Source organism: Myxocyprinus asiaticus, chromosome 45, assembly GCF_019703515.2.
Source record: "Myxocyprinus asiaticus isolate MX2 ecotype Aquarium Trade chromosome 45, UBuf_Myxa_2, whole genome shotgun sequence".
Taxonomy (NCBI): Eukaryota; Metazoa; Chordata; class Actinopteri; order Cypriniformes; family Catostomidae; genus Myxocyprinus; species Myxocyprinus asiaticus.
In genome coordinates, this window is record NC_059388.1 from 20,256,923 (window position 1) to 20,282,010 (window position 25,088).

The 25,088-nt window shown below is 37.4% G+C and overlaps 1 protein-coding gene across 7 annotated transcripts in view; it reads left to right on the forward strand.

Annotated features, from left to right (window-relative positions):
• The window catches only part of LOC127434957 (glutamate receptor-interacting protein 1-like), a 388,121-nt gene extending 364,080 nt beyond the window's left edge, over positions 1–24,041 (forward strand). For 4 of the 7 annotated variants that reach the window (XM_051688013.1, XM_051688014.1, XM_051688009.1 and 1 more), the window contains 9 exons: positions 1,342–1,546; positions 1,776–1,915; positions 2,155–2,340; positions 8,187–8,355; positions 13,037–13,075; positions 13,377–13,488; positions 17,712–17,945; positions 18,806–18,952; positions 20,708–24,041. In XM_051688013.1, coding sequence (XP_051543973.1) covers positions 1,342–1,546; positions 1,776–1,915; positions 2,155–2,340; positions 8,187–8,355; positions 13,037–13,075; positions 13,377–13,488; positions 17,712–17,945; positions 18,806–18,952; positions 20,708–20,971 — 1,496 coding nt within the window. In that variant the 3' untranslated portion in view covers positions 20,972–24,041. The remainder of the gene's footprint in view (positions 1–1,341; positions 1,547–1,775; positions 1,916–2,154; positions 2,341–8,186; positions 8,356–13,036; positions 13,076–13,376; positions 13,489–17,711; positions 17,946–18,805; positions 18,953–20,707) is intronic. The other 3 variants (XM_051688012.1, XM_051688010.1, XM_051688016.1) reach the window with 3 other exon arrangements.
• Positions 24,042–25,088: the final 1,047 nt, after the last annotated feature.

The window sequence follows — 25,088 nt, forward strand, 5'->3', positions numbered from 1 at the left end:
TTTAGTTCTCCTCTGCTGCTGGTGTGTATAATGATTTGTAGTAGTAGGTGCAGTATCCATTTCTGAACCCAATGAAGGTCTCCTGAAATGGATAACAGAGCCGAAATCCCATTTTTTTGTATTATGCATGTGGATGTCTCTATTTTGCCGCTCCCCCATATTTTTTTCTCTCTCTCGTGTTTCTTTGTTTTCCGAATGCAGCATTTCCATTATCTTACATCATTCTTTCCTCGAATTGCCTTTATTTCCTTTCTCTTCCAGCTATCCATTTCTCTCCAGTTTATTACTTAGTCTTTTTTTTTTTTTTTTTTACATTTGCGGTTGTATTTATTTCCTTGGCTTTTAGTTGGCTATTTTTCCAATTTTGTTTTGTTTCTTTTAGTTTGGCTCCTCTCCCATCTATCTTCTCTCCACCTGACTCTTACATGGAAAAAAACAAAAATCTTATTCTGAACAAGTATATTTATCTGTTTTACAGTAAAAAATAAATAAATAAATAAATAAATAAATAAAATCCATAAAACAAGATAAATTCACCTGGTGTGCAAAACTGCATAAGATATTAATGCTTGTTTTCAGAGTGTTTTTTCTGGCAATGGCAAATTTTTTCATTTATTTTAAACATAAAACAGTGAAGAAAATATGCTACTTTCACAATACCAAATACACTTATATTCAAAATAGATCTGAAAACAGGCCATAAAAGTATACTTTACCCAAAAGTGAAAATTCTGTTGCGAGTTATTTATTGTTAATTCACCTTCATGTCATTCCAAATCTGTATGACTTACTTTCTTTAGTGGAGCACAATGGGAGAAATTTCGACCAAGGTACTGGTCACTCTTTTTCATGCAATTATAATGAATGGGGACTGGAGCTTCCAAGCTTTAAAACTGATGCAAACGCACCATAAAAGTGATATGTGATACTTTACGCTGCTTTTGTGCCTATTTTCAAGCTTGAAAGCTATAGTTCCCATTTATTTTAATTGCATAGAAAAGAGCGACCAGTACATGTTTAATAATTTACTGGTTGCTCTTTTCTATGCAATTAAAATATCTTTTTTTTTCATGGAATAAAGAAAGTCATATGGGTTTAAAACCACATAATGGTGATATCTTACTCAGTTTTGCTTATCAGATGAATTTATCTTTTTTTAAAGATATTTCGATATTTTTACTGGAAAACAAGAAAGATACGCATTAAGGATACGATTTTTTGCAGTGAATTTCCTTTTCAATCCTCCTTTTCCCACACCATCCCCCCCCCCCACCTCCTTCCCTCCTCTCTCTGTCCGGTGTTGTGAGGGGTGTCTTCGCTCTGCTCTCTGCCCCTTGTGAGGTATCCTACGTGATGGCAGTGTTGATAGGGACGCCCGTGTGCTGTTGGCCTGTGTTGCAGACGAGCAGGAGAGCTCTGGTGCCATCATTTACACGGTGGAGCTGAAACGGTACGGCGGTCCACTAGGCATTACCATCTCAGGCACCGAGGAGCCCTTTGATCCCATCATCATCTCCAGCCTCACTAGAGGAGGCCTGGCTGAGAGGTAACACTGTTCATGCCTTCAAGGCTCAGGGCTTCAGTGATAAATGCTTTTAAGGCTACTAAATAATGCAGAATGTGTCATTTGTAATCATATATTTTATATTAGGGGTTAACCCTTAACAAAGGGTTATTATAAATGGATATAATTATACAATAACATAAGAATGCTTTTGAAAGACTTTGATGCATTGCACTTGCACGTGAAGAGTTGGTGTGCTCATGTCATACAGAACGGGTGCCATCCACATTGGCGATCGCATCCTGGCAATTAACAGCAACAGTTTGAAGGGCAAACCTCTCAGTGAGGCCATTCACCTGCTGCAGATGGCAGGGGAGTCCGTCACACTGAAGATCAAGAAGCAGGGAGAATGTAAGTTCTGCAATAAATACTGTACATACAATTCACGATATACACATTTGGCAGTTTAAAAACATAGGCAGCATAATATTGCTTTTTAAAAGAAATTGTTCGGTACAGGAAAGGCAGCACAGCATGTGTCCTGAGCGGAGAAAGCAATCTCAGAATGCATTGCAAAAAACTCCATCCAAGATGGCAGATGATTCTAGATTCTTGTTCATGCTCTCTTCTTTCTTTTTCTCTTTCTGTAGTGACAAGCCCAAATCAGCCCTCAGTAACGGGTCGTTTGAATGATCTGGGTGACATGGAGGATGACAGTCAAACAGGGCAGAAACCCGGCAAACTCTCTGACATGTATTCCACCACCATTCCCAGTGTAGACAGCGCAGTGGAATCTTGGGATGGCTCTGCCATTGATGCCACCTTCAGCACCCAGGGTAAATTTGAGTATGAGTTTGGAACAACATTAAGGTGTATAATTGATCACAAATTTTCATTTTGGGTGAACAATTCCTTTAATATCTCATGTCATTTTCTGCCCAATGAAATACAATAGATCTTGTGTTCAGAGTCTGTTATGACCATGGATGCACCACCTGTTCTTTAGATTAGATCAGACCCCCAAACTTAACTATAGTGCCAAGCTGTGTTGATCCCATTGTTTCCTGGAGGGTTGGTTGAAGCCCAGCAGGTCTAATGGACGTTGAATTGAATTTCCTTTTCTCTGTAGACCTGCAAAAATGTATTTACTTAGGTAATTATTTACAGTAATCTGCAGCGGGATAAGTGTCTTTTATGAGGCCATCTGGCGGTACAGTGCATTATATAGAAGAATGCATTAATTTGCTGAGTGGAAAATGGGTTCTAATAAGCACTGGGATACACATGACCATTTGGATAACTCATCAATAATGTGTTTGAATCGCAATCAGCTCTCTCGACACTGAGGCCTCCTGGTCAAGACTAAATATAATCATGTATTGCAGCAAGAATGCCAAGTAGGCAGATCTCACATTTGAATGTTTAATTCTGAGAAATGGGTTCTATTAATTTACAGTGCCTGTTGGTGTTATTCCCACAAAGACCTGTTTGCATTTATATGTAGTGAAAATAATGGCTGTAGTAGCAATTAGTTAATTGGTCCGCAAGGTTTCATGACCTACAAACAAATTATGAAAACAGAACAATGATTAAATAAATTATGGCAAGGCAGGACTGTAGTGAAATTCTTTTCTCCATCATCTTCTCTTTCCCCTTCCTCTTCTTCCTCCTTCCTCTTGCTCTTCTTTCTCCTTACTTTTCCTCCTCTTCCTCATCTTCTTCCTCCTCCTTTCTCTTTCTCATCTTCTCCATCATTCATCTTCTTCCTCTTCCTCTTCTTCCTCCTTCCTCTTCCTCTGTTTTCTCCTACTTCCCCTTCCTTCTTTGTCTTCCTCTTCTTCTACCTGTTTCTCATTCCTCTTCCCCCTCTTTTTCCTCTATCCTCTTTCCTCCTCCTCTTCTTTCTCCTTCCACTTCACCCTTTTCATTTTCCTTCTTCCTCTTCCTCACATTCTTCCTCCTTCCTCTTCCTAATCGCCTTCCTCTTCCACATCATCTTCCTTCTTCCTCTTTCTGTTTTCTCCTGTGTCCTCTTCCTCCTCTTCTCCTTTCACTCTTTTAATCTTTCTTTCTTCTTCCTCCTTCCTCTTCCTCATTATCGTCCTTCTTCCTCTTCTTTTTCTTCCTCCATCTTCTTCCTCTCCCTTTTTCCTCTTCTTCCTTTTTCCTCCTTCCTTTCCCTTTGTCCTCTTCTTCCTTCTTTCCTCCTCCCTCCTCCTTGCTTCTTCCTTCTTCCTCTTCTTCCTCCTTCCTATTCTTCATTATCTTCCTTCTTCCTCTTCCTCCATTTTCTTCCTCCTTTCTCTTTGTCCTCTTCTTCCTTTTTTCCTCCCTCCTCTTCTTCCTGATTCCTTATCCTCCTTCCTCTTCTTCTGCTTGCTTTTCTTCTTCCTCCTCTTCTTCTCCCTCCTCTAATTTTCTTCTCTTTATTTTCTTTTACCTATTCTTCTTCCTCCTTGTTCACTACGTTCTTCAATTAATTCTTCACAAAAGTTTTAATGTGCAGACTCGGCCTTAGGTGTTCTGTAATGTTTAGTATTTTGAAAACATGGTTTTTAAGAAACTTTAAGATTTGAAAATCCCTCTTTAACTTGTAATTTGGCATAGCAAATCTGAAAGATAGTGATAATGTAATTTCAGTATTTGCATATGAGCTATTCTTTTACTACCTTGCAAACACTGTTATTTTCTTTTGGAAATGCAAATCTAGTAACAAATATAATTGCAATATAAATACATTATGACTAGCCTATCAGTGAGCAAAACCCTTTCATCATTCCCATTATTAACCAAATGGCATCATCAGTCATTTTTCATTTATAGAGATGATTAATTTGTCCCAGTGCTGCTGACATATATTTCCTCAAGGCCACCTTTGCTTTCTCCTGCTCTTTTCCTCCTCTCTCACTCTGATGAGGAAAGGAGATTGGGAGAAAGACACTCACCCCTCATGTTAACAGGTTCATATGAAGCATCTCTTTCTTTCTTTCTTTCTTTCTCTCTCTCTCTCTCTCTCTCTCTCTCTCTCTCTCTCTCTCTCTCTCTCTCTGTCTGTCTCTCTCTCTCTCTCTGTCTGTCTGTCTCTCTCTCTCCCTCTCTCTCTCTCTCTCTGTATGTAAACGTGATACCTGGGATGCTATTCAAAGAATAGTTCACCATCTCTAGTTTAAAGGTAACATGCCATGATAACCTTTAAAAGGATAGTTCACCCAAAAATGAACATTCTACATTTTAATCACCCGATGTCATTTACCATTTCTTTTTTAGAACACAAAAGGTTACTTTTAAAACAATATTCTGGCTGCCTGCTATTTTCCATATTTGCAATTACATTTAGTTATTTAGCAGCTGCCTTTTTTTTAGTGAATTACACATTACTTATTTACTTATAAATAATGATAAACATATAATGAAATTGATTGGGGACTGGGGCTGTCAAGCTGCAAAATGACAAAAAAGCACCATAAAAGTTCCTTAAAATTGATCCATATGACCTGTGCACTACATTCCAAGTCTTCTGAAGTCATATAATAGCTTTGCGTGGCAAAAAGACTGAAATATGCATTGTTATTCACTGAAAATGCATCTAGTGGTGTCATTTTTTATTTGAGATCTTGACAACGGGCAAGAGTTTCAGTGAGTAATGACTTTCAGCCTGTTTGTGACACAAAACAATTGTATTGCTTCAGAGAACTTGGAATATATACAAATAAGTCATATGGACCACTTTTATAATGCTTTTATGATGGTACTTTTGCTATTTTGGAGCTTGATAGCCCCAGTCCCCATTCACTTAAATTATATTTAAAAGAGCACTCAGGATATTCTTTAAAATTCACCTTTTGTGTTGCGTGAAAAGTCTAAAGATTTGGAAAAAAATGAGGGTGAGTAAATGAAGACAGTTTTCATTTTGGGGTGAACTTTTCCTTTTAAAAAGCCCCATGTCACATGTCTAAGACAATAAATGATCTATCTGTATGATCTACCTGTATGTATCATTCCTTGGAAAGGGGACATTTAAATAAAATAGCTATTCAGAGAATCTTATTAAGATTTCTTCCACCTTCTCAAGCCCTGCAGGGTGAACAAATTACAAGCAATTAATCCGTATTGAATTCTGGGGAATTATAAAGCCCTGAGGCTATGCTGTGCTTGGTGGTGGTCTCCGAGGGAGAATCAGACCAAAGTGAATGAAGCAGAATGCTGTTGCTCCCACCGGAGACGAGTGTGTGAACACAGCAAGTATGCTGTTCTCCTCTCTCCCTGTAGTACTCACCCTGCCTGCAGCAGTCTTTAGCCAGATTTATGACCGGAGCCTGGGAACCTGAACAACCTGTAGCCTCTGTGCCAGTGTTGTGAGAGAGAGCTGTGTAATGCATATATGCGCTCTGTCTTCTGGGAACAATTCATTATCGGGGCTTTTTTTGTCAGATTCACAGTCAAATCGATATTTGGATCTTTACAGAGTTACATTGTGTGCAGGGTCCAAACTTAACACTTGGCAAGCAACAATGACTGATTTTGGCGATGTTACTGTCACAGTTTTAAGGACTATTACTGTACAATTTTGTAATGGGAGAAAGTTGTGGGAACAGGGTTGTGCACAAAATGTAGAACACTGCTAAATATTATGATTTTGGTAATTAAAATTTGTTAACAATTAATGTTTTTGTTACTAAAAATATTGAGTATCAGTTTGTCAAAATTATGACGTTGTTTGATTTTAATATGTGGATTCAGTTGAGAAAGTTGAGGTGGTACAGGCCAAAATCATCATTTTAAGGGGTCGATACTGACATTTGATGTGTTTTAACTACTTTACATGCAAGGCTAATTTTATGTTTGATCATAAATTATCAAACCATTTACCATATAGGACTGTGATGTGCACAGAACAGGGGTAGCAGGGGTTAGAGCCCCTGCCCCTTTCATTCACAAATCTAAAGGTTTTCTACTGGTCATCCAAAAAAAAAAAAAAAACACAAAAAAAAAAAAAAAAAAAAAAAAAATATATATATATATATATATATATATATATATATATAAATTGTAATAATTAAATTAAAATAGTTAAATAAAACAATTAAAATCTCGTAATAATCTCACAATAACAGTAATATAATAATATTATATATAATGTGTTATTATGAGGTTTCTTTGTAAATCGCGGAGGTATTAAATAAAATTAAGTGTAGGTGCTTTTAACACAAAACAGAACGTCAAAAGTATGCCAAAACATGTTTATGTATTATTATTTAAGCGACTCGAGCAAGCATACAGTAATTTTCTCATTTATTTTCTGCCTTTTCAGGCAATATGAATAATAAATAATATGTAACTAAACATGTTTACATACTTTTAACTCCTTTTTGATGCTACAATAATTTAATAAATACTTTTGAATCCAAAAATTACATTGCATGCATTGCTTTTGTTTATTTATGAAACATATAGTTAGCATTTTGTCTATGTACTCACAGAACGACGCAGACACACAAACGCAGAACTATAAATGCAAACCAGATAAAATGTCCACTGTATGTTTTGTGTTGTCAGTTCATCAACAGATTAATACTCGATTGCTACCGCATTTCCGACATCACATGGCACACCTGCAGTGTAGACAGCTTTATTAATTATAATGGATCGGTCGCGTCGTTTTCAGTGATAGAAATGTAATACGTCTTTTATAGAATACAGCCATTAACTGAAGGTGCTGTTTGATTCAGGAAAGCCAGTTTGGTTTTTGTTTAAACTAGTAGACTAATCACTTTCAGAAAAGTACCATAGTATTACCATTTTTGGACATGTGGGCTCCCACTCAAAACCATGGTGACGAGGTCAGAATGGAAGCAATAGAGATAAAAGGATAAAGTGAGGGGTCATAGATGAGAAATGTGAAAAGAGTGATGAAACAAGAAAAAGATTAGAGCCCTATATAAAAATTAAAAAGACACTGTGTCATTATCAGGGTAATACCTATGGTACTGAATAATTATATTCATATTTCATGATACTTTCATAGTACTCCAAGATACTTAAAAAACATGGGATTATCACAGACCATGTCTTTAAAAAACAGTGTAAAATATGGTGCTTTTTTTAGGAATATAACAGGATAGGCTATTATTTGTCAAGAATGATAGTTATTTTTTTATAATACAAGACAAATGGTTAAATACTCAAAACGCAATGAATAAGTTAAGTATATATAAGTGCTACTCTTTAAAAAAAAATTATTATAAAATAAATAAAAATAAATAAATAAATAAAATCAGTGTCCTTTTTTTATTCTTTCGTCCCTGTCCCTGCTGAGGTCTGTGCACGGCATTAATATAGGATGCCCAAAGATTTTTTCTTTTGAACTCAAGAGGCCACACATATGTGGAATTGTCCTCGTAATTGTTTTTTTTTTTTTTGTTTTTTTTTTTTTTTTCAAAATGAAAATACATGGAAAAAAAATACAATGGAAATAATTGTTAGTTCTCTTAATCCTTTTTGAGAAAGGTGCAAAAATATGCAATGGGAAAAAATTGCTAAATAATACCATTGTCGTGGGGACAAAAAATTAATAATAAGGAAATGGCCAGTAAGAACTGTTTATGGATGATATATTTTCAATTCACCCCTTTCCAGATGTCACGAAGTTAATTATGGACCCTGGGTCATGTGTTTGTTTCAGCTCCCACAGGTTTCCAGGCATCAGGCTACAGTTTCCACAGCCACGAGTGGCGGAACGCCAAGCCCAGCCGGGGCAGCCTCTCCCCGGTCAACAGTAGCCGGCAGAGGAACAACATCCTGCCAGACTTCGGGCTCGGTGTGGATGACTGGGACAGGCCAAGTGCTAGCGGGTACATTACCATAATAAACCATATCTCATTGTTTAAATAACTCATATTAAACCTTATGAATCTTGATTTCATCGCTTATTACTAAATTTTCTATTTATTTATTTTATTTGATTTTTTGCTCACTAGACAAAATATGATAATAGTGGAACATCTTTAAAAAGGCTGGCATTTAAATACAAATAAAAAAATGAAAGAGAAATTTGTTATAACAAAAAATAAGGGATGAAAACTTAGTAGAATGGAAGAGAAAGTTGGAAATAGTATCATGCTTTAGGAACTATTGCCAGACTCTTTATAAGCCAGAGTCATTGTACTTGGACACAAATAATTTAAACAGTACTTGAAGTTTTTAAACCTCCCTACAGTTTCAAGTCAACATAGTAAGGCGTTAATCTGTCCAATAACAGAGGAAGAGATTTTAATAGTTATTAAAAAGAGTCAAATGGAAAAATGTCCAGAATATTATGGATTTACAGATGAATTTTATAAAGAATTTCATGATTTATTGTCCCCAATCCTGGTTGAAGTTTTTAATTAGATTTTATAAAAAGGGGAGTGGCCACAGACATGGAACTCTTCTATTAAATCAGTAATACCAAAAGAAGGAAGAGATCCCACACAGTGTTCATGCTACAGACCAATATCTCTTGTAAATGTAGATCAAAAGTTGTTTACATCAATAATAGCTACAAGACTTGCTAAAATAATACCAACAATAATTGATTTAGACCAAACTGGATTTGTGAAAAATCATTTATTGTTTGATAATGTGCGACGAACACTTAATCTTATCGATTATGCAACAAAAACTAAGCAACAAATGTTAATGACTTTAGATGCTGAAAAGGTATTTGGCAGGGTGCTGTGGCCCTTTATTTTTGAAACATGCGAAGAGTTTGGTTTTGATCAGAAGTTTATTAAATGAAAGAAATATACAGTCAAACAAATGCAAGAGTGAGGGCCAATGAAACTCTCTCAGAGAAATTTTAATTAAAGAGGGGGACAATACAAGGGGACCCCTTGTCACCTCAGATATTTGCTTTATGTATAGAGCCTTTAGCATTAAGTATACAAATTAATTCTAGAGTGAAAGGTCTTAAAGTTGAGGATGAAGTACATAAACTTGCACTGAATGCAGATCATTCAGGAACACATGCAGTCATAATGTGTTTAACAGAAGTAGAAACTTCACTACCTGCAGTGTTAGAGGAGGTAGATCTGTATGGAGCTTTGTCTGAATATAAATTAAACTTGAATAAGACAGAAGCTATGGAAATAGGGGGCAGATTATGTTAGATTTTTTAACATAAATTATGATAAGTGGAATCTAACAGAAATAAGGTACTTGGGAGTGATAATTCCAAACAGTTATAATTTGTATAAGTGTAATATTGTATATTAGAAAATACAATAAGACAAGATTTTAAAAGGTGAAAAATAATATCATTGTCCTAATTTGAGAAAATAAATACACTTAAAATGAATGTTCTCCCAAGATTCTTATTTTTGTTTCAAAATCTACCAGGATATATAAATTTTATAAATTGGCATAGTCTCTTTAGAAAGTTTATTTGGGATGAAGGGAAATCATCGCTTTACTTAAAGCAATAGTTCACCCAAAAATGAAAATTCTGAAATAATTAAAGCCAAGCGTACACACACGACTTGCAGTCGGCGTCCTGCGACTCACAGTCCGGTTTTTCGTCGTGCTGGTGCGAATACTTCAGGACTCCAGTGTATCAACTACATGACCATTCGTCCCCGACTGAGACCATGTGTACACCTGGTATTAAGATGGGTTTTGGGTGATCCTATCACAAATGTGCAAGCGAGACATCACCGTTACACCTGGTCGTCTCTGTTGACCATTTGTGTTCAGATTTCGAGGAGAGAGAATTTCTGATTTCATGAGGACATACATCAGTCATTACGTCTGTGTTTTACTGAATGACAATAAAGCGTAAAAAGTAAAAGACGAGATGGAAAGCACTAAAAACCAGTGCAGTACCTGTAACTGAGCTTCCAGTGTGCCTGCTGCTCATATCTGTGCCTCTTCTATTGTAAATGTTCATGCATTCGCTTTTTTAAAATTTCCAATCGTACGCTTATTCCCTTTTAATCTACATGGAAACGGTGAAAAACCTGTTGTTTCTGCTGCCCTTAGTGTGATCCCGTTTCAAACAGATCGCCAAAAATGCATCTAAAATTAAGATAACGAAATTCATTCACATACTCCTGCAGTTTATTCTTGATATGTCAAAAAACATGAAAGAGTGGCTCTCGCCCATTTTCGGACTGGAAAATTATAAAAACTTGATAATAATAAAAACAGCGGATAGGGAGAAGTGGGTGTTTTTTTTGTTTTTTTTTTTATATAATTATTTTTTGTCTCCTGCAATCCAAATCTTGCTCTCCTCCTTTCGACAGACATGAAAGAACGGCTCGTGCCATTTTACTATTTGCAAAAGGAAACATTTAAGAAAAACAGATTAACATAATAAAGACAGAGGGTATGGGAGATGTGGGTGAAGTTTCATTTTATTATATTCTAATTATTTATTGTCTTCTGCTTCCTAATACCTTGCGCTCCTCTTGCGCTCTCTCTATATTTCATTGATTGTGGCTCATTGTCGGTCTTTTGCTTGTCGGGACAGTGCGCACACATGACGACAAGACGTCTAGATATCAAGCAGTTTTGAAAACTGTCGCAGCGTCTGGGACTCGTCTCGGCCTGTCGCAGGAGTGCGCACACAATAAGACCTTTCGTCGTGAGATCCGAGACTTTTCGTCACAGACCAGTCGTCGACTCGAAACATCAAAAGAGACAAGCTTGAGTCGTGTAGTGTCCACTAGGCATTACTCACCCTCATGCAGATCCAAACCTGACTGACTTTCTTCTGTTGAACACAAAAAGAGAATGTTGAAGAATGTAATGCCCAGTCTTTCCCATGTAGCAAATGAGAATCATTCACCATAAGAGCACCACAAAAGTACTCTATTTTACATACATGAGGGAGAGGAAATAACAACAGAAGTTTCATTTTTAGGTGAACTATACCTTAATGTAATAAATTATGAAAGCCAGACACCTAGGTTAATGTGATGTCATGAATTTATTTGAGGGATTTTCTACTATATTAGCAGTATACATAAGACTGAGTTAAGTGGATTGGAAAAGTGAAGTTTGCAGCCCTCGCAGACATTATCCTTTTATTACCTCTTTAATTTTCCTAAAAATGAAAAGTACTGAAGAGTCAATATCCATTTCATCAAGAACAAAGATTAATACCAGACAGAAAAGTATTGTGCTGCTCAACTGCACCTATTAAAATGTGACTTCTTCGCAAAGAGCATCAGTGTAAAGATTAAGATGTGAACATTCTGACTTTTACTTTATTATTCACATTAACTGGGCCATCAGCAATATTTCCACAAATCCGCCTGTGCATAATAGACTTTTCTTAATCCAAAATGTGACCCTCAAGTCATATTATTAACTGAGCCATGCAATACGTTTGCAGAGCATTGTATTTTCAAATATGTGGTAGCAGAGCTTTGATCAATAGTTTCTGGGGTGAATTCACTTTATTCTTTGTTATCTGACTGTACAGTCGGAAATTTGTAATTCAGATTCCTTGTGCTGTAGATCAAAGCCTTAAGTCGCCCCTATGTGCAATAATGAACCCAGCAGGACTTGGTAAGGGACAAGGCCTTTTAAGTATTTAGCTGACACAATAATTATGATCACCCTCTGAGGTTGAAGATGTTACAATTGTATTTATGTGGTGACTGTGTGTGCTGCCTTATACCCCTACAACATGGGACTAAAACAAATCATCTGGATTGTGATTTTGCCAAGTTGAATGTGTTCCTGAATTAACATCCTTGTTGGTCCTGGAACAACATTCCAATCAACCAATCAGATTTTAGGGTTACAATTAGTCTTGGGGTTGAACAATATTATAATGAACTTATCATTACTCTCTGATGTTAGAGGTGTTATTTGTGGTTTTTTGACACGAATGTTAAGGGACCAAAAAATATATTTAAAAAAACTGGATCCAGAAAACTCTACCTCTAATTTTACTTGAGAGTAGAGACTCAACTCATCTTTAAAACATTCAATCATTCCAAATATGCAGTCTGAACTTAAATTGAAAAATGTATAATGTGGAGCATCCTCCAGCTTCACCTACACATCACTTTTATTAGGTATGCCTTTATAAACATGCCCCTATAGTATATTCCATAGTGTGAATACAGGTAAATTGGACAACTGGCAAAGTGGGACAGTTAAGCTCAGCCATCTGTCATTATGTGTATATTTTTCCATTACGTAAAATCAGCATTAAGATTATCCTAAACTAGTATAGGATGGCATTGATAGCCTATTGGATCATATTTTAAAAGCAATGCAAATGAAAAATGATCAGAAAGTGTCCTACTTTACCTTTATTCTTGTCAGTTGAGAATGTATTGTGGTGATTTTTAAGGCAAAGCCCCTTAAAGTGTTTCTAAAATGGATATAAAGTCTTGGTGCAAAAACCCTCTGTAGTTCTACATCAAAAAATAACAAATTGAGTTTTAAGGATTGAATCAACAACTGGTGTTTGTTTCTCTAAATTTGTCCTGACTGGACTTGTGAGTGTCATTATTGATTGAAGCTGATCTCCCATTGCAGAGTGTCCACGCTGCCTACCGGTTTAATCTCAGACAGCAGGTGAGGTTCAGTGCTGTGTGCCTGTTACCTGCACTACTTCCCCAAACCAATCCGGCCCTTTTCACTTCATAAAGCCCCACTATCCACCAGGACATCATCGCCCACCATGGCGTGTCCATCACAGTGTGTCCAACTGGGTGTGTCTGTATGCGTCTCTCTCCAAGAGTCCCACCTCTACCCACCATAGCCTGCACAAATCATTGGCCGTCTCCTGCACCCATCACTGTGATGCCTGCCTGCTCATTGAATGTCCTTATTTTTATGTACCATGTGGTGAAATGTATCATTGTGTTTTAATCAGGTTCACTGTGGGACATGATGGGACAGAGCCAGACCAGGAAGAGAACTTCTGGTCCCAAGCACTGGAAGACCTGGAAACATGCGGCCAATCTGGGATCCTGCGAGAACTTGAGGTGATTTGAAAAAAAAAAAATGGCTTACAGTTGTGTCCATTTCCCCACCCTGCTGAAAAAAGAACTTAAACCAGCCTAACATGGTTTGCTGGTCTTAGATAGTCACCCAGCCTGGTCAGGCTGGCCTGTTAGGTGGTTTTAGAGGGATTTGGGGCACTTTTCAGCAGGTCAGGCTGGGAAGCCTGCTAAATGAGCTGAAGACCAGCTTTTTCAGGTTGGGACACCAGCTAAACCATCTGAAGACCTGCTTGGCCATGCTTGGAGACCAGCTACACCAACTTTAGACCAGCTTGCCCAGGCTGGGAGACTAGTTAGACCATCTGAAGACCAGATTGGCCAGATTGAAAGACCAGCTAAACCAGCTGAAGACCAGCTTGGCCAGGCTGCGAGACCAGCTAAAGACTAGCTTGGCCAGGCTGGGGGACCAGGTAGACAATCTGAAGACCAGCTTGGTCAGACTGGAAGACCAGCTAAACCTGCTTAAGACCAGTTTGACTAGGCTGGGAGACCAGCTAAACCAAGTGAACACCAGCTCGGCCTGGCTGGGAGACCAGCTACACCAACTTTAGACCAGCTTAGCCAGGCTGGTAGACCAGCTAGACAATCTGAAGACCAGATTGGCCAGACTGGAAGACCAGCTAAACCACCTGAAGACCAGCTTGGCCAGGCTGGGAGACCAGTTAGACCATCTGAAGACAAGCTTGGCCAGACTGAAAGACCAGATAAACCATTTGAAGACAAGCTTGGCCAGACTGGAAGACCAGCTAAACCAGCTGAAGACCAGCTTGAACAGGCTGGGAGACCATTTTAACCAAATTAACACAAGCATGGCCTGGCTGAGAGACCAGCTAGACCATCTGAAGACTTGCTTGGCCATGCTGGAAGACCAGCTACACCAACTTTAGAACAGGTTGGCCAGACTTTGAAACCAGATAAACCAACCTTACACCAGCTTGGCCAGGCTGGAAGACCAGCTAGACCATCTGAAGATCAGCTTGGCCAGACTGGAAGAACAGCTAAACAAGCTGAATACTGGCCTGGCCAGGCTGGGAGATCATCTTAAACAAGTTAAGACCAGCAAACCATCTAAAACTGGTTTAAGATGTTTTTTTTTTCTCAGCAGGGCACTTTCCTGGTCATCCTAGCTCTTTCCACTCATTGAATCCCCCTCTACGCCATGCCCCCCTTCACTGTCTTTTTTAGTAGCATGCTGTGCCGACCTTGGTTTTGAGTAACAGCTCCTTCTTTTTCCAGGACAAGCCAGACAGGCTTCTGAATAAGAGAAACCTGGCCATCTTGGTACCTCTTTCCTTTCTTTGGGCTTCCTCTTTGCTTGTAGCGCTGGCACACAAGTGCTCTCCTTGTGCTAATAAGCTCAGTGTCTCTTGCCGGGTGCCTGCTTGAAAGTGGGGGGTTTCACAGACAACCACTAATGACATCCACTTCAGTATTACGTGTTAAAGGAATAGTTAACTCAAACATGAAAATGTTTTCATCCGTTTACTCACCCTCATGTCATTCCAAACCTGTATGACTGACTTTTTTCAGTGGAATTACTTTTTTTTTTTTTTTTTTTGTAGCGTTTGTATACATTCAAATATGGCTTGTCAAGAATAGTCATCTTGGAGAGTTTTGGTAGAAGGGAAGATTTTTTGTGAATAACATCTTAAATTTAGTCTGTTCCTTCTGTTAGCTATGTGTTTTTTGTCAATTTTGGAGCTAGACAGCATCTGTCCCCATTTACTTTCATTGTATGGAACAGATCATAGTAAACTTTCTGCCTAACTTCAGAAGAAAGAAAATCATACTGGTTTGGAATGACATGATAATGACAGAATTTTTATTTTTGGGTGAACTGTTTCTTTAAATACCAAAAATGCTACAGAAGAATAGAAAGAACTGTTTTACGCTTAAAGATAATGATGGAAAGAACAGTGTGGGGAATTTCTTGGAAACTGGCTTTAGGACAGGGCCCTGTGTTAAATAAATGTTTCTTTTTTTAAGCCTTGTAAAATAGATATCTTCTGTCATGTTATGCATTGTTTTATTTGACATGATTTGTGACTAACCTTGAAACACTTCATGAAAGCAGATTGATTTTCTTGTCTTTGCTTTGTCAGGTACCTTGAATTAAATGCGGACTAAATGTAGCCGATGGCACACAGAAGCTTTTAGTACTCAACATTCGCTTTGAAAGTCCTTCGCTTTCCACTGTTACTAGTCTGTGGAAATACAATGAAATCAAAAGGCTTTTACACTGAATGTAACCTTTGGCCCTAGTTGGATTTGATGAAAGGCTTTGCCTCTGGTTTGTGCCAGTAGTAGACAATATTGCACACTTTTTTTTTTAACAAAAGTCACAATTTTTCATTTTTCATATGCTGAATTAATTGTATGTGTCCTTTTTGTCAAGGTGCATGATTGTGTGTCTGATAACCGATTTAATGGTTTTTACGCTGCTTACACTAATGCATCAGCTTGGTGATATGAACAGTTTCCTCTTTTTTTTGTATGGTCACCTGTCACTGATCTGGAATTCTATTCCGTGCAGTTTGAGTGAGATTCACACAAACTGGCAAATGATGGTAGATTGAAGAGATATTGACAAAGGCATGTGGGCTCATACAAAGCATGATCTGAGAGCTGCTGCAAGGGCTGTTTGTTGTGGAGTTTTTTAGTTTCAGTCTTGTGTAGTAGTGTCCTCTGCAACAGAACCGAAACAAGTTTCTTTTTGAAGATTTTCTTAAATGATACATCACCAATTTGCCCACTAGCCATAAAAATGTTTTGTTTAAATATTGCCATGGCTTACCATGGTGGAAATTGAAGTGGTTTGAACTGTCATTAGTAGTGTGTAAAAATGCATGTTTCTACTAAGAGTTTGTTGTCCATCAGAATTTTGCTTCTTGTTACTGTATTTATTGAACAGGAAGTTTAACACAAACCTGTGCATATAATTGTACATGTAATGAAGTGCCTTAGTCTGTAGTGCAAGACTCAAATAATATTTGGTCAGTGTTAAAGGGATAGTTCGCCCAAAAATGAAAATCCTGTCATCATTTACTTAACCTAATTTTTTTGCAAACCCATATTATTTTCTTCCACGAAACACAAAAAGACATGTTAGCAGTTCATTTTCAATACATCTTTCTTTTTAATACAATAAAAGTGAATGTTGCCTGTCAGTCCTTAAATGCTGCTTACAATCTCCTTTTTTGTCTCATGAAAGAAAGTAAGTCACATAGGTTGGAACAACATGAGGTTGAGTAATTGATGACACAGTTTTATTTTTGGGGGTGAACTATAATGCTTTATGGCCCTTAAATGCTTATCTATGAGAGTTTATGGGTGTTTTACTATCAATGTAACTTGATACTGTGTTCTGTTAAACAATGAACACAGTGAAGTATGTTTTATTCTACATAATGAAAACCCTTTGCAAAATGTACATTTCAGTTGTTGACTGACATTTGAAGCAGTGACGGCAGTTTTCTGCAGTGTGAAATGCAGTACTAAAACTGCTATCTAAAACAGCACTTTCAAATTTTTGTAGAATTCTGATACATGCAGTTTTTATGACCTCATAATAAATGAGATACTACATGGAATATTTGTAGCTGACAAAATTCAATCATCACACCCAGTTAATGGGATAGTTCACCCAAAAATTAAAATTCTCTCATCATTTACTCACCCTCATGCCATCTCAGATGTGTATGACTTTCTTTCTTCTGCAGAACACAAACAAAGATTTTTAGAAGAGTATTTAATCTCTGTAGGTCCATACAATGCAAGTGAATGGTGGCCAGACCAAAAAATTCAAGCGATGCAATCACTTTGGGTAAGACACAGATCAGTATTTCAATCCTTTTTTATTGTTAAAAAGGACTTAAATATTGATCTGTTTCTCACCCACACCTATTATATCACACCTGAAGATATGTATTTAACACCTGAAGTCATATGGATAGATTTTTTGATTTTTGTGATTTTTGGAGATTGAATGGTCTGGTCACAATTCACTTGCATTGTATGGATCTACAGAGATTAAATATTCAGCAGAAGAAAGAAAGTTATACACATCTGGGATGGCATGAAAGTGAGTAAATGATGAGAGAATTTTCATTTCTGGGTGAACTATCCCTTTAAGAGAACTGAAAAAAGCTGAAACACTGAAATGGTTTTTAAATATGGTTCTTGTGGTTTTCCTTGCCACGCTGTAGGCCACCATCATGTCGGGCAGCTCTTTGAGTCTAAACCATGACCCTGCGCCCACCCGTAGCCATCTGGGCCGCCAGGCCAGTTTTCAGGAACGCGGCAGCAACAAACTGCAATACACACAGGCCAGCCGCAGCAACACGTTGCCCACTGACGTTGGCAAAAAGGCTTTTGCTATGAGGAGAATGAAGCAGGAGATAAAGGATATTCTGTCGCCCACCCCAGTTGAGCTCCATAAGGTGGGAATGCTTGTCAATAGTGTCTTAGTGTCAGCCTTGAGCAAATTTGTATGTCATTTTTGTAATCCCCTTTTTCTCCCCAATTTGGAATGCCCAATTCCCACTACTTAGTAGGTCTTCATGGTGGCACGGTTGCCCACCTCAGTCCGGGTGGTGGAGGACAAGTCTCAGTTTCCTCCGCTTCTGAGACAGTCAATCTGCGCATCTTATCATGTGGCTCGCTGCGATCCACGCACAACTTACCACGTGCCCCATTGAGAGCGAGAACCACTAATCGCGACCACAAGGAGGTTACCCCATGTGACTCTACCCTCCCTAGCAACCAGGCCAATTTGGTTGCTTAGGAGACCTGGCTGGAGTCACTCCGCATACCCTGGATTTGAACTCGCGACTCCAGGTGTGGTAGTCAGCGTCAATACTCGCTGAGCTACCCAGGCCCCAGCCTTGAGCAATTTAATCTTTAGCAAAAAATTTGTTTACAAATTATATCACTTAATTAGTATTTTTTATATGTTTTCCAGTAAAAATATCTAAACACAAGATAGAGACATAAGACATACTAACAAGAATATACATTGAATTAAGTTTATCTTTTTTAATTACTGAAAAGTATTTTTATTTTATTTTTTCTGGTTTTAAACAAAAACGAAAAATTGTTAGTGTATGCTTAAAATAAGAATAAACAGTTTGCAAATGGAGTGAAAAAATACACTCAGTTTATATCTTAGGCAGTTTTGCTTCTCAAGTAAACGTATCTTGTTTTAAGGATGTTTAGATATTTTTACTGGAAAACAACATGACTGATTAATGATTTTTTGAAATTTAGAGCTTAATGTGTGTAACTGCTTTTACATTCATAGGTGAGTCTCTTGAAGGACTCTGACCTTGAGGACTTTGGATTTAGTGTGTCTGATGGCGTCCTGGAGAAAGGGGTTTATGTGAACAACATCCGTCCGGGAGGGCCTGCTGACATTGGAGGCCTGAAGTCATATGACAGATTGCTACAGGTGAGCCACTGTGATACAGTCAAATTGAATTAAAGGACATCAAAGTGTGAGGTCTTTCGATACGTACAGTATTTAACCCTTTAAGCTGTGAAGTTGTTTTTAAAGATTTCCTGTTTCAGTGGCATGCCCAAAATAAAAGACTTAAAACTCTACAAGAAGATCAGTTGTTTGGTATAATTTTAAAGAAAATTAAAAACTTTTTTTAATGATAATTATGAGAGACTAAATAAAACAAATAAACCATCATAAATGTACATAAGAACTATTAACATGCAAACACAACTATGAATAAAGCAGGGGTACTCGATAGGCGGATAGACGGACACTTCAATCCAGACCAAGATCTAAATCTTTGCTAGTTGTCTGACACCTGGCTAAGTGATTGTGTAAGCATATGTGTATACACGTGTGAAGCGGGAATAGCGCGTGAAGCGCTAGAGAGAAATATTTCGCACTAGTGTGGGAATAAAGCGTGTCCAGCGCTGTGCACTTATTCCAGCTCTCCGTGCGTTGCCTCTCTCCCAGCTATAGAAATGAGGTGCCGCATAAAGCCTGATTTACTGTACGTACAGTAGTTGCAGGCGTGGTTTTTTTAACAATGGTAGCAAAGACCCCGCTATAGATATAGCCATCTTTTGCTTAAACACTGTAGAAAACAAAAATTAAGCAAAGTGAAACTATCTGTCTGATATGTGATTCAGATGGTTCAGCTAAGCCAGGTTTGTGTCGGGATGTTTTTTTCTGTCTAAATTTAGCTTCATTAATCAGCATGTTAGGAGCCTTTTTTATAATAATATAATTATTATTTATAATTTCATCAAGGCATGGATGGCAAGGAAAGCCTATTTATACTTTTAATTAAGCAAACAGTATATTAATGCATCACTGTTGTTATTTTAATTGTTTGTTTGTTTGTTTTTTGTTAGTAGATTCTCACTTTAAGGAAAATATAAAAATGATCAATTCAGACTTTTACATTTTTATACATTTTCTTTCAGGGGACACCCCTGAACCCTCATACAGTAGTTTTAATCCTTCAAAGGCCTCCTATATCCCATACACATGCTATATATTCTAAATATAAAAATATTTAAACACAAAAACTGGACTGCTGTCATTCAGCTTCAAAACAAATTATTGATCGTATCTTTTAATATTCATATCCAAGTGCCTTCAACTGATGAAATATTTTAATCCTTTGGTAGATTGTCCCTCAGACCCCCCACTACTTTGGCTGTCTCTGGGCCCCCAATGTCCCCCATCCCTGCCCAGTTTTGAACAGACTATTTTGACTGTTTAGGATTTATTTTGTATTTCTTTACAAAGTACTATTGCTGCCAATGTGGCAAGTTATAAAAACTATTCAAAAATATATATTATATAATTTCATTGCCATATGACTACTGATTCTACGAAAGCTACATATTGTTATCCGGACCTTTTCTGGGAAGGAAATGTAGAGACCGGACCTCTTGGAACTTTAATTGAATACCCTTGGAATAAAGGAATTAGGATTTAGTTGAAGTGTTTAATCAAAATGTGACAGTGTAGCCCCAGAATGCCTACCAACCAGAGCATGTTATTAACATTACTTAAAGCTGAAGTGTTTAATTTCTGTGCCACTAGTGTCACCAAATGCAACTGAAAAAGTAATGACTGATACTTTAATATTCAAGTATTGTAACAATGAAAAAAATAAATAAATAACCCTAAGTGCACATGCAATGACATTAATTTGTCACTTTGTTTCTACAGATAAACCACGTCCGTACCAGAGACTTTGACTGCTGTTTAGTGGTACCTCTAATAGCGGAATCTGGAAACAAACTGGATCTAGTCATAAGCCGAAACCCAGTTTCCTCCCAGCCCTCAGAACTGAACCCGTTATCCAATGAAGAGCCAGTGAACTGGACTGACCCCGGAGACCCACTCAATTCACCCACCGCAGGGCTGGAACAGGGCCAGCACAACTCCACACTAGCAGGACTGGAGGACACAGACCCCAACAAGACTTTATAGCAGAACCTCCCTGGTGCCTGCAATTAAGCGCTCCTCCTCATGGTGCTAAAGTGAACTCTCCCTGAACGGCTCCCTCTGCTGGAGGAAAAAGCGAGGGTCTTGTTCTTAAATAGCACACAACCAGACCTTTTTTCCTGAGAGCATGAGCCACCATGACAAGAGGTCCTTTCCTGATGTGCTGGGTGTGTTTTTACCCTGTGAAAATGGCGATAATTATGGAAAAGACCAAACTGACCTCTTGGGAAACCAAAACTATTTAAAAAAAAAAAAAAAAAAAAGGGAAAAAACAACCATGACGACAACTGAAACAGTGCCATCCTTAATTATTATTGCCAATAAACATGAATAGTTTGAAGGAGAATACAAAAAACAAGCAAAAGATGCATAAAAGCAACATTTTGAGACTTTTAAGGATGATATGACTGGCTACACAGTGTCTGTGTTTGTGAGAATGTGTGCGCGAGTGTGTGAAGACTTTATATCACAAGCTTGCAGTGCAGTCCACAAAGTCTGTCAGAGTCCAACGTCCTAAACACAGCCATCAACCCTTCTATTTAGTGAGACTGCAACACAAGTGTGTGTATAGTGTATGTCTGTGTATTTCCTCCTGATATCTGATGCCAAGGTCAAAGTGCACCCCCTTTTTTTGCTCAAAAGGAGGAGCGACAGCTGTGTGGTAAAAAAAATAATCAGCACAATGAATTTGGAAGCCATTTTTCAGTTGTAAACTGAATATGGGTTATAGCATAATGCATGAGACCTAATATGAACTATTTTGTATTGGTTGAGGTAATTTTGTCCAAATACAAGAGCTTGGCAACATCCACTTATGAAAAGAAAAAACAAACCCCATACTTCGGTTCTCTGTCCGCTATGCTGTTATTCATTGTAGCTGACCTTATGTCTCGTATAAATATGAAATCCAATGTCACATTGATGAGAGGGTGGCACAAAGGCACCTTATCTTGAAATTGGACAAATATCTATTTTTATGAATAGAAAATGATGATTTATAAGGGGTGTTTGTATTTGAGTGATGGATAGTGAACATGAGGGTTGCCGTGGGCTCTGTTAACCATGTATGGGAGCAAACTGATGGCATAGAAAAGGTCATTTGATTTAAAAAAAAAAAAAAAAAAAAAAAAAAGAAGAAGAAAAAAAAAGGCGCTTTGTACTTTGTAGAGACTCCTGTTTATTGCCCCACTTTGAGGAAATCCATCACTGGCCCACAGAATAGTACGGCTATTTATTCCATTCAGTCCAATATCAATCTCTTCACAAAAAATAACAGCTGTTTAAGTAGGTAGTTGGATATTAACAGTTTACTATCAGTTACATCTATGATACATATGATTTTTAGGAATTACAAACAACAATAATATGGAAATGTTGGGATGGGCTTTAGATTTTACGGTAGAAAGTTTCCTGTTCTAATTTGTTCTTATTTGCTCAAATTTGCAATCCCTTGCAAAAAAAAAAAAAAAAAATACCATGGTAACCATTGTTTCTGGCAAAATAACACAGTTACTAGTTAATTTTACTCTAAAATTAGTAACATTTAAAATTAACTTGACTCTAAAAAGTCATAATAAGTTAAAATGGGATCTTCCAATGGGAACGTTTCCACCATTTAATTTTGTGATGACACTGGTGGCTAATGCCAAGTTACAGTACCACTGTTTTGTTGTAGCAACAATAACTGTAACTATGGTATTTTGGAGGAAATTGGTTACTATAGTAAATTGTATACCTCACTTATATTGACAAAATAAATAAAAAAATGCAAGCATGGGGTTAATATCCATAAGAATCCAGAAAAAAAGGTATTTTGTATTCCCCCCCTTTGTTTAAATAGTTATTAATCATTATGGTAATTTGTATGTGGTACTGTTATGGTTTTATATGTCTCATCTGACTTGTTTTTCAGACTGTGTAAGCCCAAAGGGTGTGCAATCTGTTTGTAAAGAGGAAAAAAAAAGTGTGTCAAATAATGAGAGAATGGATTTGTCTATTGAGTTGTCAGTTCTACCATATGTGGTAGACCACTAAACATACTTCACATTTGTAGCTCTGCTTGAAAAAAAAAATGTTAAAAAGAAACATATGGTAGTAAAGAGAAAAACATGTTGTCATTGGCAGGCTGCTAATGGCAATGAATACCTTCACCCACCTTTGTGAAACATTGTGGCTTTTGATTGAGTGCCATCACCCTTGTTGTCAATGCTCAAAGATCCTGTCTACTCAATATTTTCAAATGGCACATTGTGGTCCAACTACTGAACCTCATCAATGGTACGCTCACATGGAGTTTCTTAATGGAGAACGTTTGACTATGAAAAAGTGTCTTTTTTGTTTGGTTTCAGATAAACCTTCAGGTACGGGTTCATTCCCCAAACTCATGCACTGGATTTAGAGATGTTCTCAAATGTCATAGCATAAATCACTACATGTTGAATTATGGTTTTCGAGCCCTGATTCAAGCATTAGTTTTCACTTTGAACATTGTGAACATTCATTACAACATGCAATGCTTGCCTTGACCTATGTTTGTCACAGCACTTTACTGTGTTACTGCAAATACTCTCTGGTCATTTGCACAAATTTTTTGTGTAAGAAAAAAAAACCTCATTCATGTTCATGTTTCATTTATGGAAACATTTAGTGAAGTCAAGCACTGCCAGTTAAAGTAGTGGGTGTCCATTTTCAGTATATGATGAATTTATGATTCAATGTCACAGTTATGTCCCTGAAATATTGTATTTTTATTTCTAATGGACAGGTATTCTGAGCTGTAAAGTATTTTTGTACAAATTTACTACTTTGTTAGCATGATGTTTATCGTCTATGTATAAATTTGGGGATTCCTACAGCTGTAATCCTTTGTATGGCCGACAAAGAGAAACAATAAAACGACATACCGAGTGGTGAGGTGACGCTGATTTGATCTCTGTCATATGAAACCTCATTAAGTGTGGTAATCTATGTTGGATCGTTTCCCCCGATGATGTGATCACTTCAAGTCAAGTCATTTTTAGTTGTATACCGCTTTACACATCACACATCATTTCAAAGCAGCTTTATAGAAAATCATGTATTAACAAAAAATTAAACTGTAATATCTATAAAGTCTTAGAGTGATTATTGTGTTTGATTAAATATGATTGTAAATTGTGTATAAAAATTAAATAATTAAATGATTGTATTAAGAACCCCAGTGAGCAAGCCGAAGGCGACTGTGGAAAGGAACATAAAACTCCATAAGATGTTGGTTAATGGAGAAAAATAACCTTGGCAGAAACCAGACTCAGTTTAGGCCAGTTCCCCTCTGCCTAAACAACATGAATATAATGGCAATATTAGTTATTTATGTGCAGTGCAGGTAATGGTTTCATATTGGTAAACTAAGTAAGCGTTAAGGTCCAGTGTTTAAAAAAAAAAAGATTTGTATGAACTGTAAGATTAATGACTAATGTCTTTGAAGTCCATCCTGGATTAACTGCAGAAGTTCACATAGATGCATTGTCCTTTGTTAGTTGGCTGATGAAGGCTTTTGTTGGCAATTAAATGATAGTCTATGTATTCCATTTCAAGAATGTAGTCCATCAATAGACAAAGATGATGCAGGCAGAGATCAGTGAGGTGCATCGCAGTACAACCGGCAGGTCATTTCGGTGAGGATCGGTGGGGTCCATCCTATATCCAAGCTTCAGGCTATGGCATATGAAGTATACGATGTCTTACAGTTGGAGTTGGCATCAGTTCATCCTCTGAAGTTCATCGTAAATGACTGAAGTGATGTCTGGCTAGCACCGGCTGCATTTAGTCGTCATCACTCAGAGACACATTACAGTGGAGTCCGACACCAAACAGGTACGGAGCTGGGATATGAATCCCGAGGTTGAGACATGGAACTAAATAGAATAATATTTTCAAACTACCTTAATAGACATTATAACAAACCACCATTTGCTATACATTGTAACTCTTTTGTTGTGCATATGAAAATTTGAATTTAACACCACAAAGCTCAAGATTTTGTTTTAGCGGTTATTTTATTAAAGTTGAGATTTAGCTCAGAAAGATGAATATGTGATGTAAAATCAAAGTACTTCAGGAA